The 19,002-nt window shown below is 37.5% G+C and overlaps 1 protein-coding gene across 4 annotated transcripts; it reads right to left on the reverse strand.

Moving 5' to 3' along the window:
* Window positions 1-4,056: 4,056 nt before the first annotated feature.
* On the reverse strand, window positions 4,057-18,053 carry LOC110829655 (uncharacterized). Of its 4 annotated transcripts, none has more exons than XM_022063623.1 (7): window positions 17,974-18,053; window positions 17,750-17,863; window positions 8,391-8,502; window positions 7,270-7,345; window positions 6,436-6,509; window positions 6,152-6,305; window positions 4,057-5,059 (listed from the first exon to the last, which is right to left on the reverse strand). In XM_022063623.1, the coding sequence occupies exons 2-7, from the start codon at window positions 17,764-17,766 to the stop codon at window positions 4,983-4,985; spliced, it is 510 nt and encodes a 169-aa protein (XP_021919315.1). In that variant the 5' UTR covers window positions 17,767-17,863; window positions 17,974-18,053; the 3' UTR covers window positions 4,057-4,982. The 4 variants fall into 4 exon arrangements, with proteins under 4 accessions (XP_021919315.1, XP_021919316.1, XP_021919314.1 ...); XM_022063624.1 differs by lacking the exon at window positions 17,974-18,053 and adding an exon at window positions 8,753-8,906 and having other exon boundaries at window positions 17,750-17,964; XM_022063622.1 differs by lacking the exon at window positions 17,974-18,053 and having other exon boundaries at window positions 17,750-17,964.
* Window positions 18,054-19,002: the final 949 nt, after the last annotated feature.

Genomic DNA, 19,002 nt, shown 5'->3' on the forward strand with positions numbered 1-19,002 from the left:
TTTCACACCACTCATGTACGGAATGGATATCTGCTTGGAGAGCTCTGCAGTCATCCACAGATTTAATATCACAATATAGTTTCAAATCATCAGCAAATAAGAGAAATTTTGAATACTTAATTTTGTCGCAAAGGTCGTTAATAAAAATATTAAATAAGAGAGGTCCCAAGGTAGAGCCTTGTGGAACTCCAGATAACACCGCGTAGAAAGAAGAAGACTGTCCTAAAATGCGAACAAAGGCAGATCTGGATGATAAATAACTTTGGAACCACTTGACATAAGGAGAAGATAGTCCAAATTTATTTAGCTTTTTCAAAAGATGTAATGTAATGTAATGTAATGTAAGGTAAGGTAAGGTAAGGTAAGGTAAGGTAAGGTAAGGTAAGGTAAGGTAAGGTAAGGTAAGGTAAGGTAAGGTAAGGTAAGGTAAGGTAAGGTAAGGTAAGGTAAGTAAAGTAAAGTAATGTAATGTAATGTAAGGTAAGGTAATGTCATACTATGTACGACGTAACAAACTAACGCAACAACAGATTACTTAATAATTGTTATATAAGATAAGTTTTTACCAGCACAAAATCATCTACTCCACGACGCAATTCTTCTACAAACGATTCACAGCTGAGCTCTTTCCAGAATAACGAAAGTAATATAACACAATGCCAAATAACGTGTCTTAGGTAACAATAATGCCGAGTAAACAATTGACGTTTCTAAGGTAACATAACAATGCACTTACACTTTTTCCTTTCACTTTTTCATTCCACTTTTTGCCGAATGACACTGACCCTAAAATATAGACGTATTTACGTAAAAAAAATTGACAGTGCAACCACGGTTCCACAGAATCTGACATAAATACGCAAACACAGCAGTAGCGTGAAGTGCGATGCGACTTTATTTGTATAAATAAATGTTTGTAGAACCTAAACCATTTGTGATATGTAAAATCTGAAAACAGATATGGAAAGCTCAAGAGGTAATACGTATTTCGTACGCAATATGTCCGATCCATCTCTTACGGTTGTGGAGAGGCGGGCGCTTAACGCGCCAGATGCATTGAAAATTGTACGCATTGGTTCATTAAAATTACAATAAATGTATAAACAATTATAATTACAACAAAATACATTACAGATTCTTAAGGGTCCTTATCTACTGATCATTTTACATACAGGTTACATTATCCTTACTCTTACCATTCCTGAGGAATGAATGTTTAAAGGTGACTCAGCGCTGGATCTTACACATCTTCGTAACTAACTCTGTTTTTGCCGAATGACCCTTCCATATAGACGTATTTATAGCTCAAAACTCCCTGTTAGGTGTATAAAGAGATTCCTTGAACGGGGTGCCAGATGACTTGAAGGACGTCTATTTGCACAGGGCAGCAAAACACGGAACAATCCGGACTTACATTCATGCTTACACTGGAATTCGAGTTCACGATCCTAATGACCGTCAGTCACTGTGAATTTGTTCTCTCGATAAAATATAAAAAAGCGTTCAATATAACAGTCAACTTCGGTTAATATTGAATATATTAATTTTTATATATAATTCTTATATTTTCCATAAAGTTATCTGAGTAAGGGGTCAAAGACCTACCGCTTGTCTCTCTTTGCATGACGTATTGTGTTTCCTGCAAGCATTATTTTAAGTTGTTTTTTAGCTACTCAACACACAAAATTGAGGATTACCACTTAAGTTTGTTACTTAATTTCCTACCACATTTTGCATCTTAACTCCACTGGTCTTTCTTGAGAAACGAATACTCGCTCAGCTAGTGGAGAAATTTGTCGCCTTTTATGGAACCAGAAGTTTCACTATCGTGCTTATAACAACTCTCTATCATGAACCACAACAACTATTTCACATCACCACATTCTTTATCTTTAAGAGTTGTTTGTGTATAATCCTCCCATCTGCGCCAAGGTATCTAAATTGGCCTGTTCCCTCCAGGCTTGCAGATTAAAATTGTGTTTTCATGTCACCTACTCTTCCCATCCATCTTTAAATTGGTTACCCTTATAATATTTTGTGAAGCGTGTAAATTATGAAGCTTCTCAGAATATGCAGCTTTGTCTTTCATCCCTTTACTAGCTGTCTGTGAGGTACAAATATATTCCTTAGTGCTATTATTAGACGCTCTCAATCATCAGTCTTCTCTTGCGCTCTGTTACAACCTACGTATTGATCGAAAGTGTATTGGTTAGGCACAGGGATAACATTAATGTAGCGTGTGCTTGCCACTTAACAATTGTTGCTCCTACAATGAGGCATCATTTAAAATGAATCTTAATATTAGCGTTCTTGTATTATCTGGTGTCTTCAGAAAATAACCATGCGCGCTGCCCGGTGGAAATTGGGGACCCGGATGAGGATCGTGGTTAGGAATGTGCAAACTTGCCAGGCCTGTCTCACGGGAAAACAGAAGCTGAGGTCTTTTAGCACATTTTATGGTTTAACTTCCGGAAAACTCTCATAACCCAACCCTATCTAACCTAACCTTCTCCAACCCAACCTTCGAAGGTCGCCGATCGACAGATCGCCGGTCGACAAGTCGAAATGTTGTCAGGTCACCAACCTAACTCAACCTAACATAACCCAACGTAACTATTTACATCCCAGATTATATTGTAGGCGGATATTCCTTTCGCATCATACCAAAAATTCATATCTGCTTACATTTCGCTCGATACATTTCAACACTTCTGACATATGCAAGGACGTTTACGTCACTCATTGTATGCCACTCACTTCGCCATCAACGTAAAAATTTTACAACAATTTGTGGACGTTGTCTTGTATAATGTGTTTGTATGCGTAGTAGTAGTGTTAAATAGGGATTAAGCAATTTTCCCGCTTAAGTAAACTCTTTCATTTATTGTTTTTCTTGTCTACCGTACGTTTTGGTGATCTGTCACGGTGAGCTGTAGCTACTTTAGATATAATTACACTGAAATCTACACACCTGCAAAGTTATTGCCTTCGAATCGCTTGTTGATCATAATTTGAAGATTTAAGTCAGCATTATGGTCAATTAATTCCTGGCCTCCATTGTAGGATCACATTTAATATCCTCAGGCGAAATTCCAGTGTGTGAATTTTTATTCAGTCTGATTACGTTAGCATATTTTCGATGCGTACTATATACTATATATCCTCTTTTGTATTAATCACTCTGATAATGAACTACTGAACTCACTGTTCAAATCTGAACGTTCTTTCGATGAATAACATTTATTGCCCTATTTCAGCAGATTGTATTTTATAACTGTTAATTGTAGTCATTTAAATTCATTTCCCTTTGTAGGCATTCTTCAAGCTTTAGCGTGGGCGAAGAACGCCGTATGTGGCTGTACATATCTGTCTGTCTGTCTGTCGCAGTTCCTTAGGAAGTAGGCGACCTGTATTACAAGAGTCATTTTTGCTTAGCGGAAGACACCAAGGTCATTTGCTCAACAAAGATCTTAGATGGTAATGCGACAATGACCCATGTGAGATGGCGTGAAGAACAGCTTTCGAATGTCAGTGTACTCTAAAGAGTATATACCTTTCCAATCTTGTTAAACAGAGGAACAAAATCGAAACGTTGTCAAAACGAACGAGAACAGCGTTCGAACAGCTCTAGCTTAAATTAAGTTCTGACCAAAAAATAAAGTGTTGTCTGTCATCTTTTAAAGTTTGCAAATAAGTCCACAAAGAAGACAAGATACTGAGTGTGCATTGTGCAGTAACAGTGTGGTGTAGACATACAGAATGAATTTATGATCTGCGATTTAATAGTACTGTGCATTGTTTTGCAGCTAAGAGTAAACCCACAATCTGGGGTTATTTTTCCAACGCTTATTGTTTCTAATCTGTTTCATTCTGTGATAGTCCATTATATCAGTAATACTGACGCTAATTTCAGCCGAAAAATAGGCTCTTATAACAATAATATTGTATCGGAATTTTTTGATTGAGAGGTGAAACGTGCAGACAGAGGTTCAGAGGAAAATGATCATCCCATTTGCTTTAATTTTACACACCTTGTGTAAAGAATACATGAAAAAATAATTTGAAAAATTAAATATTTTTATTGCGCGAATGAATATTGAATGCAAGTAGGTCGAAAAATTATGAACTTCCACAGGGTGATAAGTTCACAAGCATAAAAACGTTACAAGTGCTTTAATATAAATAACATTTGTGCGACTTTCAAGGAAATTAATATAACATGATGCATATACGCTATAATAATAATAATAATAATACACATGATACATCATAGATTTTCATTCACATTTGCATGGTTCTTAAAATCTTAAGCATGCAATTCTGTTGTCATATACGATTTCGACATGGAAGATTATAATCTGATAATTATCAGTGAATATTTACAATGAAAACATCTAACCCATAATAAAACAAATTACAGTGTCCTAGAATGAAGATGGAATACTAATGAAAGCATTTCTATTTGACATCTTGCTTCAGTGCTAGAACTGCTTTTCAAAGAAAGTTTCTAAAGAAAGCTATATATTGTATTGCGTTCCAGCATACAGAAACAAATTTGATAACAATATGTAACAAACTAAACAAACAGGAGATAATGTCTTCGAACAAAGAAGTTCGGTTTTTTGGTCTGTATTGGTATGTAACTATGATTTTCCCCTTCTTATCACAGCATGCTGCGAGTTAGCTTATTATTGCACTGAAAATTTTGATGTTATTGTCTGGTTTGGTATGTTTTCCACAGCAAAGCTATAAAACTCTTCCTCTGTGACTGTTTATTTATAATGGTTATTCGTACATAAATTCAGCATATGAACATCGGTCATTCATCACTTGGAAGGTGTGATCGTGGTGAGATCGTATGTGTGTGGATCATCTGGCCTGAGAATTATAACCTTCCAATCAGCATGATTTCAGAAGTTGGTATCCGTCACAAAAGTGATTTGCGGGTACAGAAGTTTAAGTGAAGTAAAGAAGTTTTGTGTTCAGGGCATTGTTGATCCTTCTCCTTTCAGGTCTCGATAGTAGCTGTATACAACTAGGAGGGAGTACACTTGCAAACCTGTGAACATAATTATGGTACAGACTGAATCACTCGATTAGTGAACTTTTTTGGTTTAGTTCATTATTTCGTGCATGCGATCAGTGTTCATTATGAAATGAGGAAGTCAGTAAATGAGTACAAGTTTTGTGGTTAATGGTCTACTGAGTTGTGAATCTGAGCGAAACTTTAAATCTCATTTTATCGCTTGTTATTGTCCAAATTGCACAAAACAACGAGTTGGAAGGTTTTAGTGGGATTATTTAAATCTTAAGAAACCACGTTTTTTAACAAGCATGTATCCAAATTGTACGAAACAAAAAGTTATAGAAATATTTAATATGATTTCTTAAATCTGGTACAAACACAAGTTTTGCTCGTAATTGTAAGAAAGAGATGAAATGATTCAGGGGGCACGTTATTTAAATAATACATGCCCAAATCATTTCCACTCTGAACGGTCCTGACGATGGTGTAACACAATCCTGATTTTTGGACCTTTCCCGTCGTCTGATGTTATAAGATGTCTGTTTTATTAGGGGTCAGGGAAGTTAATATGCTGCTATCTATGGAGATATGTTTTAAGGTCTGTATATATCATTTCGAAAAAGGGTTATTTTGGCCTATATTAATTTCGATAAACTAAATTATTTGAAATTCCCAATAAAGTATACAAACATGATAAAATAACTTACTTAGTACAGAATGCTCTCGACATTTTGACATTTCAACTTTTTGACTGTTTTAACTAAATTAAAAAGGTTTTATTATATAATTTTGTCATTATTTCTTTACGTCGGAAGGAAATACGATAATACAGTCTTCAGCGCAATGACACAGAATCAGGGAATTTAACCTGATGATGGCCTTATTAGACCGAAACATGTTGTTAAAGTGAATGGATAGTGAACAGGGTGTGTGAAAAGTGACGTACGAGAGAAAAACCTAGAATGTGTGAACTCCTTTCAGCGAACCAAAACGTTCTGACAATCTGCTCTAGCTCATCGCACTGCGACGATGCGACTGAGTGACACGTTGCTAACGTTTGGTATTTTAAAAATAACCGATGGAAAATATTTCATAAACTTCTATTCTGAAATAGCTATGACTTACATTCATGGATTAATAGAACCACGATAAATCCAGTTGCAACTCCAAAACGGTCGTGGGTGAAATTGGTAATGGCAAATATTATGTGCTGGACAAATGACAGAAAGAGGTAAAGGCACCCGTAAAGAAGCCAGGGAAGCAGGTACCGCATTTGACCCTGTGAACATAAACATTTGTTACAAGGAAAACAGTATCACTGTGGAGATAAACCTTAATATCTGGTGCTTTCGGTTTTTGTGAAATAACATGGTAGCAGCTGAAGACTTTGTGAGTCAGTGAGTACTTACTCTGCGAGATCCGAAAAACATGAGGATGCTAACCATCATCAATATGGCCCCTGTGACTCCACTCGCAATCACAACTGTTGGTAGAAATAGTGCGTGTTATTACACATTGAGTATTATAAGCCTTCTGTGGGAATTGCCACCAGCATAGTATCTGACATAACAAGGCACATGTTGTTGCAAAGAAGTGAACACCGTCTCAGAAAAGAATAATATGCAAATTACATTAAATGTTGTAGTCACAATTTTGTACTGAATACGTTGTTTGTGCAACTGACATCTTGAGGTACTCATAAAGTTAGGATCACTATAAGAAAGAAGTCAGTCCATTGTAAGTTTCCAGATTTAAATTTATGTTGTTTGCTGATCATGTTCTGTTGATAAGGGGTTTTGGGCCTTAAGTGAAAACATTCAAATGGATCTGTGTGTTGTTTTGCCATTGCCATGATATGGTCATCATTTGCGTTGAAGGGATTTTGGGCTTCGTGGATTACGAGTGGAAACAACAAGTAAACATAAGGATTTGAGTTTTTCACGGCGTTGAGTTTAAAGTTGGTTGTCTTCTGGATTGTTGCGCTGTGTAATCTGATAGAAGTTTACCCGACGTTCGAGAGATCCTTGCTGCATCCATCATCACACAGTGCAACAACCCAGAAGACAACCATCTTCAGTAAGTAAATACCTCTAACAACGGTAAATTTATATACCATACTATGCGGCACATCGTCCCAGAAGATAGTCATTTTGAAGTAGAGGACTTCAATGCCCAATATAAGTCTCAGAGACCGAGTTTTCGTACGACTGTCATATTTTATGTTTTTTTGAATTGCATCTTACCTTCAAACATCCCGTGAAAATCCTTTGAAAATTCTGGTCCTGAAATTGCTAGCACTATGCTCAGTATACCAATAGTCTGGAAAAAGAAAATTCAACCAAATACATAAAACCAACATTGTAAGTTTTGTGAACATGTAAACTGCAAGTATTTAAAAAAATTGTAATCGTTATATGTATGTGCACTTCCGGTCTGATCTTTCACACGTTAACTAATTATATTCACGTTACAACATAACTTCAAATCATAAAATAATTTGGGTTATTGGAACTTGATTTTATGGTACGGCTTCTAGGTAAATCACATAGAGTTACCAGATACTAAAACTTATGATGTTAACTTTCACTTCTTTTACTAAAGCTTTCTGTTTTTCGAGTATGAATTGTGTGGACTGAAATCATCTGGCTCAGGACAAGGTTAATTGTCGGAAAATCGCGAATGATTTAATGAACGTCTCGTTTGCAAAGAATCGGTCAGTTCAAGTTTCGGTGACATAAGTCAAGAGGAATCGTGCCAAAGTGTTCTAGTTATATTCTTGTGTGTTTTTGATTAAGATTTTGAAGTAGGTGAGTTATTGTACTTCATTTAGTAGCACTGCTTTGTTTGAAGAAACAAATTTGATCGGCTTCAGGTAAAATAGAAAGTCGATTGAATACGTAAGCACCAAATCTTTCCATTATTCTGATTTAAGCCATAGAAGAATGGAAAGTTACAGGTGGCCGTGATGGGGACTTAAGAGTTTCAGGTCTCATAGAAATTTTGTTTTTAAAGAAGAAGGAAATCTTTATCTGGCCTCTGTGTAACCTTGCGCAGCATAAATACGCAGTTTAACTGATTTTGGCCTTGGGAAGTTGTCGGAAATCAGTGGGTGGTCGACGACTTTTTAAATTTATCTAACAAATCTACTACAGTTGTTAAAATATTAGTTCTTTTAAAATGAAGCAAATTTTTAATATTCTGCTTTACACCACAATCGCGAGCCGTCTCCCTGCAGCCTCTTCCTTACATTCTGTTTACGGAAGCCTGTCCGTCCGCGACATTTACTCCATCCAACCTTGAGGCAATTGCTGGTTGTCTGAGTAGAAAGAGTTTCGTCATCAAAATTTGTCATTTGAATCCTTACCGCGTCTGTGACGCTGATGATGCTGCTTCCAGTCTTGAGCGAACACCCGCAACAACACTGTCTCAACATTACAACCATCTCGGCACTGCGACGAGGATTCTGACCTCGATGACTGTAACACACGCAATTAAACCTATAATCTTAGTTTGAACTGTCTCAGTTTTATATTAAACCTTGTATCACCTGCAAATATTATTTAGTGTCGACTTAGATCAGAACGAGAAGTGGGAAGGAAACGGTCGTAGGATATTCCAGGGTCTGCTCGTCATTTAAACAATTTAAAATGCAGGTGACAGTGTTTCATTCTTAAAGTCAGTTTGAATCATAATATAATTTAAACTTCCCGCCCATAATAACATCACCTGTAAATGTGGGCTGTCACGTGCAGCTGCACTAGAAGCCACACATCAACTCCTGCCAGAAGATGAGGTACACGTCACAAACACCAGCCACTTAACCGATATGTAATGATTGATGGTGAACACGTATATGTATGTAGACACACCGTCGACTTACCTAGAAGCAATGGCAGAGCTGTGTGAGGATCAGGGAAGCAGGAACTGTATTTATATCACTGCGAGGGTGGACTTCCACATCTAGCCCAATTCCTACCTAATTTTATCTACGAATTCTGTCTCCCCTCATAATTTCCTAATTTTAACTACGTGTGAAATTCAGGTCTTCCTTCCGACTTCGTATCGCAGTCGCTAAGGTATGACAACTGTTCATTTCGATCATCTCTGTTTGAAGTCCCGGGACTCCGAGAGGCTAAATTTGAATTACACGTTAAGAGCATCTGACGACAACGTGAAGACTGTCATGCATTCCAGTATTTGTATATTTCAGAATAGTCTTACACAAATCGATAGACAGAACATTATTGTTTGTGTTACAGTCAACATCACAAAATGTGCAGGATATAAATTTGCTGCATCAATACGAAATCATCCATAACATTGTATTACAGGGTGTAACCTGCCTCCAAGGTTATCAGTGCACTAAGGGGTGTGCCATTTAAAATCCAGTCCGATACTAATCAATTACAACGATAAAAACATTAAACCAGAAGCAGGTCTACCGACATTTAATAGTCTCTCCGAACATCCCTTGTGACGCTTGAGTCAAGGTCACCTTGTTGCTAGGCCGCTGCTCAGACCAGTTGTGAACATGCTGTATTCATGTATTTTCATACATTAGTTTCATCGAAGCATTTAGCGATGCGTATCCTGACAAGGAAGTACATAATAATATAATGTACCGACTCGTAACAAGATTTCGGGACACAGATAACATTTTTCTGTGAAAAGTGGTCATCTAGTGACAAAATAGCTGAAATTACGGTCGTATCGATTACAAGTAGTGAATCATCAGCTGTAGAAACGGGGTCAGGCTGCAAGAATCTGTTATTGTTGTTGGTTTCGTCGTGGAGGGGTTCATGTGCAGCAGCTGATTTTTAAATAGGCCCTGTCTTATGTCTAAGGATTCACATGTTTCGTGAGAACTCAGGAACACAGTATTAACCTTTTGAAGCCAAATCTCGTGTAAATAATATTTAAGAATTCAGTCCGTCCCGCGTGAAAAACAGAACACTTCACTGATTGTTCAACGCTGTTAAGAAAATAATCCCCGTTTACAGTGATAATCATATGGAACCCATAAATATCAAAATCAAGAGTTGAATGTTGGTTGTTGAGGCAGGTGGAACATAACAGTTATCAGTGACGTTAAAGTATTAAAAGCAATCATAACAATTAATTGAAATTTAACCGCGATAGTCTATTCTCACAAATAAAACACGACATGCTTTGGGACGGCCATGCAGTCCTGTAACCATGATGACTTAATTCAACTAGAACTTTGTCCAAATATGAAAAGCTGCAGACCTTGTTCAGACCTGTGCTACACGTCTTTGCTGTGTAGACGTACTAAGACATAACAAGCGGACGTGCATGTCTTTCCGATGGCTTTGCGGTTGCCATTGGTGGACAGTCAGTCCGACTTTCACCAGTGGACCTGCCTGTCATATGCGTTAAGGACAGGCGCCTCGATATCCGCTTCTGACACTGTGGCTAGCTTTGTTTCCCCCTCTGCTCGGAATACTAGATCTTGCTCTCGGTTACCTAACCAGCCTGCGAGCAGTTTCCGTTGCGAAGTAATCTGGGTCATTGGGTTCAGAACAAAGCCTCACATCGCGATAGGAGGTTGCGACTCGAGAAAGCAAAAATGAGGGTCTTGGGATCGTCTAAGTGGCCTTGAGCGAAGAAACAGCCTATTTCCTACCGATTATATTCTCTCCTTATAAAATCAGGCTCTTATTTAATTATGAACGACATTGCGTGTCAGTAAATTAACAAGCATTGTGCTGATTGTATGCCTTTTGCTGTCTGTTCATAATATTTTTCATCGAAGATAAAATAATCTTAAATCTAAACAGATTACTTTGCTTAGAATGTTGTTCCAGTAGCTACAGAGGAGTGCTTCAAGGGGATCTTGGTAAATAAAATCTAAACTGATCGGTCTGTCGGTATGTTGTAGTTTCTGGATTAGGTTAATGACGCTGTGGTTTTATATGATGACCTGGAAGTCCTCTAGTGGACTCATCAATCTAGCGAGATACGTCGCCAAACGATAGCTCGGCGAGCTAATATATTTCACATGGGACGTTCTATTTAAGAACCATCCTCAGTTCATGTATGTTAGCTTGGGGGGGGGGGGTGAAATATAGGGGTTTTATTACATAATGATGTTTTCTTGTAGGTCTGTTCCTGATACGTTCTGCGGGTTTCCTTTTTATAATGTTCGTTCAATCCTTAGGGAGCAACTTGTACACATGTTCGTTTAGGCACGCTTCGTTCTTCTCGTGGCAGTCGCTGGTGTTTAACGTAGCCAGTGGCGTGGCGTCCGACGCCTTCCCTAAGGACAGAAGTGAACCCTCTTTTGCCTTATAATTCTCTTAAACGTCTTCGTTTTTGTTCTAATTTAGTTTCCATTCTGTTGTCTTCTTTGGTAGCTCTAGGGCCACTCTCTCCCCTCCGGTGATGACATTTCTTATGCTCGATATTGGACTCGTCTTATGAGCAAATTTCCAATTTGACGCTTTTGAGGAATTAAGCACTTTATGATCTAGCGTACCGTAGACTAGCAATAAGCTGTACGCTCAAGAACTACTTGCCTTAAGCGAAACGAAACACGTCCGTTCATTTTCTTAGATTTTATGATCTGACATTATTAAACGCAACAGGAATAAATTTGTGAGAGTTTATTGATACTTTAAAATGAAATAATAATTCTGAACGTTTATTATATCAGAAAACGCAACCTTCTTAAGTATGTGCATTGCTTTCAGATCACTTTTGGCATATAAAACTGGAGAAAACTGCGAGTAGTAACTTTTTTTATCCTGACCCACTTTTAAATGTCGACATATTTCTTCAGCTTGTACCTGTATTGTAAGCTGTCGATGAAATACAGATCAACGAATACAATAATTTTATTCAGAATCTGGCAGCTCTGAATAAGAAGATGGCTGTCTTCTGGGTTTATGCGCCGTGTAGTCTGACTTCTTGATCTTCCTAATTATGAAAGCAATAAACACCTCTGAAACGTCGGTGAACGTCTATCAGACTGCATGGCAGAACAGTCCAGAAGACAGCTATCTTCACATCACTGAATGTTTTCGTTCATCGAGAACATGGCCACTGTTCTAGGATCTGTCTGGAGTGACCAAGAATCACAAAGTCAACTGTCAGGTTAGCCGGTCTGAAAAGTAGTTCACTCTCATTCCCGAAAGCAAGACTGTTATGTATCTTAATGTATGCAACGAACACACGCGTTTTGTTAGATAACAAATATGGTACTCTTTAATCAGTCACATTTTATGCCCTGCTCTATACATGTGACCATTTATAGGCCCAGTCATTTTGTGTAGCCACTTCTCTTCCTGCTGTGATTTCTGTACGAGTTGTCTCGAATAAATTGTCTGATACAGTTCAACTGACTCTGCAGGTGCTACAGTACCATTAATTAGGTGGCTGAAAACTGTCCAACCAAATTTGATATCACTGGTGCAATAAGGCAGTGGTGATGATTTGGTATCTTTATTGTATTCTTTCTTCCCTTCATTTACTTGTTTCTTGTCCTCATATTCTTCTCTTAAATCTCCTTCATTCCTTTAAAATCTAACAGCAATGTAGAACGTCAACACTAATGTTATCTTAACATTTTAACCTTTATTATATGCACTTCTAAAAACTGTCTAATTGTAACAGCATTTGTAAAATTTAATATTCTGCTATCTGGCATCATTACTGGGGAAGTGGTAAGTCATGCATAACTCATATCTAGTCACCCGGGACTTTGCTATGAGAAGCCAGCGACTAACCACCTGTGTTATAGCTCGGCTGAAGTCTTTTTCTAAAGTTGAGAATAAGAGGCATATTCTGGCAGGTTAGCTTAGTGGCAAGGTGGAGGTCTCAGATTAGGATCAATGCTTCAAAATATATTTTATACATCAACTAGTATTTCGTTCCTTAGCATTTAAGACAGGATAAATTTTGATTGGGTACTATCTGTAGACATCAGTGTTTTATACAGGCACAACACCAAGGAATGATAATTACTGGTAATTAGTACAAGAACTGTGCCTCTGTTGGTAAACTCAGCGGTGCAGAAAGAACTTCAAAGCAACGAGAGTCTGTTTTTCATACGAATAAAATGTAACACCGTAAACGTTAATACGGCGTTTCTTTGTTTGTGATATTCTTAAATTATGCCAGTACGAACGAAGTAACGATGTTGTTAATTGGTTTTATGTGACACGCGAGAGAGAAATCAGTGGTGACGCGCGTGTTAGTACGCCTTCCTCGAGGCGTTTATTCCGGAAGTAACCCGGGTTCTCATCTGAAATAAACAAGTCTCTCTTTGGGTGGATTTGACGAAAGATATTAAGGTGTACTGAAGACGTAAAAACACGCAGTTTATAACAAGAAATACACAGATGTCTTATTGATTTAACAAACTCTCAAAACACAAAATTTTTTTCCAGTTTTTAATTAATATTTGGCAATTTTAAGTTGGTTAATGGTTTTGTTTAATGCCGCGTCAAGGTGATTGTTATGTAAAGTATTGTTCTAAAATCAATTTCTTCCAATAACTTAAACATTTACGTTTTACAAAAACGAAGATGATCCATGATTCATCGCCCAGATAATGAAGGCATTAAGCACCTTTGAAACGTCGGTAAACATCTATCAGACTATACGGCGCAGGAACCAAGAAGACAGCCATCTTTACGGGGACATTTGAGTTTAATTTTAAAATCTCGGAGCTGGACACGTCTTATTTCTCTTTCTTTGTAGTTTAGGTTTATTTTTAAACATTTAACAAAACAATCAATGCGTTGTACGTGCAAATACACCACAAGTTAAGAGTAATGACTTAAGTCAAACGATGGTTTCTTTAGGTATCGAGATATCAAGTAACAAAGCCTCCATGTGTTGTATTGTACACCGCCATTAAATACCAGTGTAATAAATCAAAGCAAGAGCGAGCAAAATTTCCCCTGAGGTACGACAGTAAAAAATGCTTTACGTTTACACGTGAAGCCTGTCAGCCGTGTAGTAGTTATTTAATGCTTTCGTAGTGGAATGGACCACAACCTTGTAAAACGTGCAGACCTATTGTTTTTTCTTCAGAGATATTTTTAAATCTGTGAGTTTTAAGCAGAGATGTTATAAGTTTTAGCTAGGATGTAAATGGTTTTCGAGAAATGGGTACATACGCCACAACTAATACAAAGCCAGAAAGTTGTATGATAGATAAAATAGTGTCATTTAATAAATGATTCCGTAGATCTTAAGACGTAATAACGCTTTGAATGTAAAGTAAGTCGTAGAAGCGTATCATATCACGGAGTTTGCTGTGATATGTTCAGGAACTTACGGACGTTTAGTTCGTTTTTCCACATGTTGGTAGCATTGAAAGAGGGAATGCAGTTACAGATATTTGAAAAGGCCCAACCTCATTTCAATTTTCAGGTTTGAGGAGATCGGATTGCTAGGTTTCCTAATCGATGGATTGGAATAAACGAACAAGTACCCGGGTCTCCAAATAGTCTAGATCTCAGTGCGTTGGACTTTCAAAAACGGCTTGCGCCAAAAAAATCCTTATCTTGTATGTCTCTGGTTAAGAATCGTTACAGTCGTACTGACATTCTTCGTCGCAAATAAACTCTTTCTGCAGGGCTTGTAAGGCATGCAAGATTTTCTCCACACTACCACAAATTAAATTGTGTGTTCTATTTTATAATATACAATTTAATAAGTTTGGAGTGGACATCTTCGTACTCGCTGCTATAGACAAGCAACACGAAGATCTGATTCGTCGCCTGTGCACGAACTGCGTTTCACAATAAATTCCGTTGTTCTGTGCCTCAGTTTAATAGATATTTCATATTAAGACAGACGAGCTCTTTTCGATGACTCTTTGTATTTATAGAGGACATTAAATTGCTGGGCAGCTAGAATCGCCTGGAGTAGATAAAATCTGCCAGCTTCTGAAGTGTACTTCTGACGTCAGATCACTACCACGTGCAACATTGGACGTACTAAAATAAATAATATTTTTTTCGATTTAGTCGCTTCAAAATAAAACCTTTTTCTAAATAAAAAAATAGTTCTATATAACTTTAATTTGCCCCACTTTCACCATTACAAATTCCTTCACTGGTTACATTACATTAGAGCTGCTGGTACTTAATTTTCACCAAACGTAATTATACTGTCATTACGCACAGCATATGGTTTAATTTAGCAAAGGTAACTGGAACTAAGTACACGGCTTTGCGTCATGTTCATTTATAGGCCTACGCCAAGTTCCATCTTGGGATATTACAAGTGTATTTTATTAATACTTTCCAACAACATTCAGTCGAGACATGTTTTTGTCGGGTGAATTCTTGGTAATGACCCAAAAGAAATATTTAGGCTTCAAAATTAATTACAGTGAATAAACTGTAAGCCTCAGATAGTAATGGACCCATACTCGTAAAATACAAGAAGTGTATACCGTCGCATTGGCAAAGAAAAAATATAAAGATGGAGCAACTAAAAAGGAAAGTTCTTGGACAGGACTGTCCGACCGCAATCTAGAGATAACACTAACCAAGTGGATTGTACCAGGTAAATATGAAGATTTGAAACTAGTATACGTTAACAGGTTCGCTTTCAGTTCTGAAATGAGAGCAGAGCAAAGGCTTGCTATTACGGTGACGTAACCAAAGCTGCAGTTCTGGTTCTTTCGGAAGTTCAGCAGCCGTGGGTAGGGTCGCCAGAGACCATCATCAGCTCTTCAGTGGTCAGCTGATACACTGGTCACGAGAGAAAGTATCGCAGGTGCACCTCACATTAAACGCTTCCTACAGAACGGCTGAGACAGAAAGAAAGAACTCCATGGAGCTAAACCCTTGTTGAGAAGCTGATAGTCGCCCAGACAGTAAAGGAACCTTCGTGATTGAATGTCGTGTTAACAAGAGTCTGCCACTGGTTCGTATCTCGAACCAGATGACTCCAGTCTATATCATCACACCATATTAATTTAATATCGATTTTAATATGTCCTCCCATCAAGGCCCGGGTCTTCCAAATAGATTCTTCTCTTCACACACCAAAAAACAGGACAAGATTATATTTTCAGTTTACATAACATAGGCCCCACTCAAATACAAGCAATAGGCCGCTCTTCATCATTCGTGTAATAGGTCCAGGGTCTCACGAGATTGTTACATCGAAACTCCAGTGATACTGCATTCCGCTTTTCTAGGCTACTCCTTCGTCATGGCTAAAAATATTGCTATCCTGAAGCTTTTTTGTTCTACAATTTTCTGTCCGTCTTTATCTAACTGTCTTTATATTGCTCCAAATGTCAAGTGGCGATTAAAGTGGTGAAATGAAGGCGTTCATGTAGAAATGTTCGTCAGACACCACACCGGCATTTGTCTCCCGAGGCTAGTGAAAAATACGAAAAATCAGGGCAATAACGGATTTGGATAAAATGGTATAGGCCTGCTTGGATCCGTCATTAAAGTCTACAAAAGATGCCAGTTTCAACCATGTCATCTGATTGCAGTATTATACTTAAATGCTTAACTGATAATTAACTGCATGGATGTAAGACCTTCTTCAGAAGCTGATTGTACACTCAGCCAGGAACTTCGCAGCCATTTCATGGAACCCGTAGCTTTATTACCGTGATCACAAAAGCCCGTCACCAGTCTTTATTCTGAGCCAGATGAATCCAACCGAAACCCCAAGATCTGTTTCCCAAACATATTTTCTTATTATCTCCACGTCTACTCCTCAGAGTGTTCGCTTTCATTCAGGCTTTCCAACAAAACTTTTGTAATAATTTATCTTCTGCTCCATGCGCTCTACATTCCCAGCCCAATTCATCCTTCTTTGATTTTATCACCCTCGTAATGTCTGGTGAAGAGTACAGATTGTGAATCTGCTCATTACATAGTTCTCTCTAGCCTTCCGAATGTCCAATTGGTACTTCAAAAGACTGTGGACCTATGACTGATAAAGGTGAATATTTCTTGTTCACTTAATATAGTCTCTCTGCATTGCATATTAGAAATGTATTCTGATTGACTTTTAATTAAATTTACAATGCAATTTTTTATATAATTCAATCACAGATGAAAGTTTGTAACACAAAGAGCATAAAGGGTGGTTTTTCAATTGATCGCTTGAAGAAATGTGTATCGGGGCCATCGTCAAATTCGTGAAATTTCCATTTCACATACGGTTTTCTCATGACAATATTTTATTTTGTGATATGAAGATATTACCACAGTAATTTTGGATGAAGGTAATTTTCGATCCACGTGTATCTTTCAATCGCAGACTATCTAATTCTCCGTGTGTATTTCATCTCACCTTATGTCTGCGACATTTCATAGAAATTGAAACTTTCTGTTGGGGAAGAAAGTGTTTACAAGCACTGACATATATAATTTTTAAAGATTATACTGATTACTTTAATACTACATTAAACTCTATACAATGCTTTCACACATAAATCGGAAAGCAACTGTCACTTCTCGGCTCCCGACAGAAATTCCGATAACAAAGTTTAGCTGATTTTATTACTTTTATGGAGCGATACCTGACTCATATCGAGAAAACCTTGTAGCGCTTGGCTGAGACTAATGCAGTTCCAGCCAGGAGCCGGGAAATGACAGTTGTGTTTCAGTTTATCATTGAACGCACTGCACAAACAATTCTCTGCAAACATGATGGTCTTCCAATGCAATGAAGTATTAAAAATTATCTTCTGAGCTAAAACAAGAGAATACTCACCGACTTGTGTGATTCATGACTGGAGTATGCTAATATCCAGCATCACCATCGTTCAGCATAAACGCTATATGTAAATATTCTGCCACTCCACTGTCGTCACAGCTGCTTCCAGTTCTGAGAATATAGCTACAAATTAATAATTTTTCCAATGCCTATATTAATGCAAGTCGCTATGTCGTGGAAGACATTTTTGTTTCCATACACAAAGACTTAGTCTAACTTACCACAACTGTAGCGTCTTTTCACGAAACTGAGACACAGCACGCAGTGACCTCGAGGTTAACGTAGCATGTAGGGCGTAATGAATTAATTACGATGTGAAGAAAAGACGCAGGCTGCGAGAATTCCAGAAGGAAAGTGAGAGAAGTACAGGAAGAAATGAGGAAAGGACGAAATAAGAAAATTTTCACTGAACAAATTCAGTGCAAGAAGAATGTCGTCGGTCCATAACAGTGCCTTGCTGTGTCTGAGCACTGAGAAATCGTGGAATGTTCCAACGAACGTCACATGACACGAAACTGTTGAGCAGCTCTCGTACAAGGCAGGAGTTTGCTTCTCTAGAAGCGATAAACAACTAAAGATACGGATGTCAACATCTTTTATGCGGTTATTTTTCTGTTTTGGGGAGTACAGAGACTTTAAACAATGCTTTTTTGCTACGTGTATCTAGGCGTCGTTACACTATTTTAAATTTAATATTTCTTTTTAAAAGCCTCGCAAATAAAAAAAGAAACATCAGATCATCTTCTAAACTGTTGCAACACTTCCATTTCGAAAAGTATGTGGCTATTTTCTGGAAAATTTTAATTATAATATAAGTAAAATTAGACACGATATAATCATTTATGTAAACGTAAACATCTCTGCAAATATTATGGTATGGGTATATTCAATTTAGGTAATTCTACCAGCAGAATGGATTAAATGAGTCAATACTCAATGGGCCATACAACTGCTTTTAAAATAGGCGATAAATAAAATTTAAGCAACATATTTAATATTGAAGAAAAACGAAGTTATTTAAAGCAGTTATAAAAATAATGAATTTTATAAAAAATTCCGAAACAATTTAAAGCCAACTTGTCTATCTAGTGACAATCAGCTTTTAGACTAAATAACTGAGTAAACTTGTACAAAAGTAAAATACAACAGAAATGAAAGTCACATAGCTGCTTCAAGTTAATGCGGAGAGCAGCAAGTGTAATTAAATCGTATTACTGAAGTTGGTTGACTCAAGAACGCTGTCGTATGTA

This window comes from Zootermopsis nevadensis, unplaced genomic scaffold, assembly GCF_977971745.1.
Source record: "Zootermopsis nevadensis isolate Lab colony 2312 unplaced genomic scaffold, Znev_1.0 Znev_ptg000020l, whole genome shotgun sequence".
In the NCBI taxonomy this organism is placed as follows: Eukaryota; Metazoa; Arthropoda; class Insecta; order Blattodea; family Termopsidae; genus Zootermopsis; species Zootermopsis nevadensis.

What these genes read in the sequence shown, in the direction of transcription:
- LOC110829655 (XM_022063623.1), bottom strand. An exon ending in TGTTTTTCGGATCTCGCAGA is followed by an intron (nt 6,306 to 6,435) that starts GTAAGTACTCAC and finishes TTATGTTCACAG; the next exon opens with GGTCAAATGCGGTACCTGCT. An exon ending in GGTTCTATTAATCCATGAAT is followed by an intron (nt 5,060 to 6,151) that starts GTAAGTCATAGC and finishes TTATGTTCACAG; the next exon opens with GTTTGCAAGTGTACTCCCTC.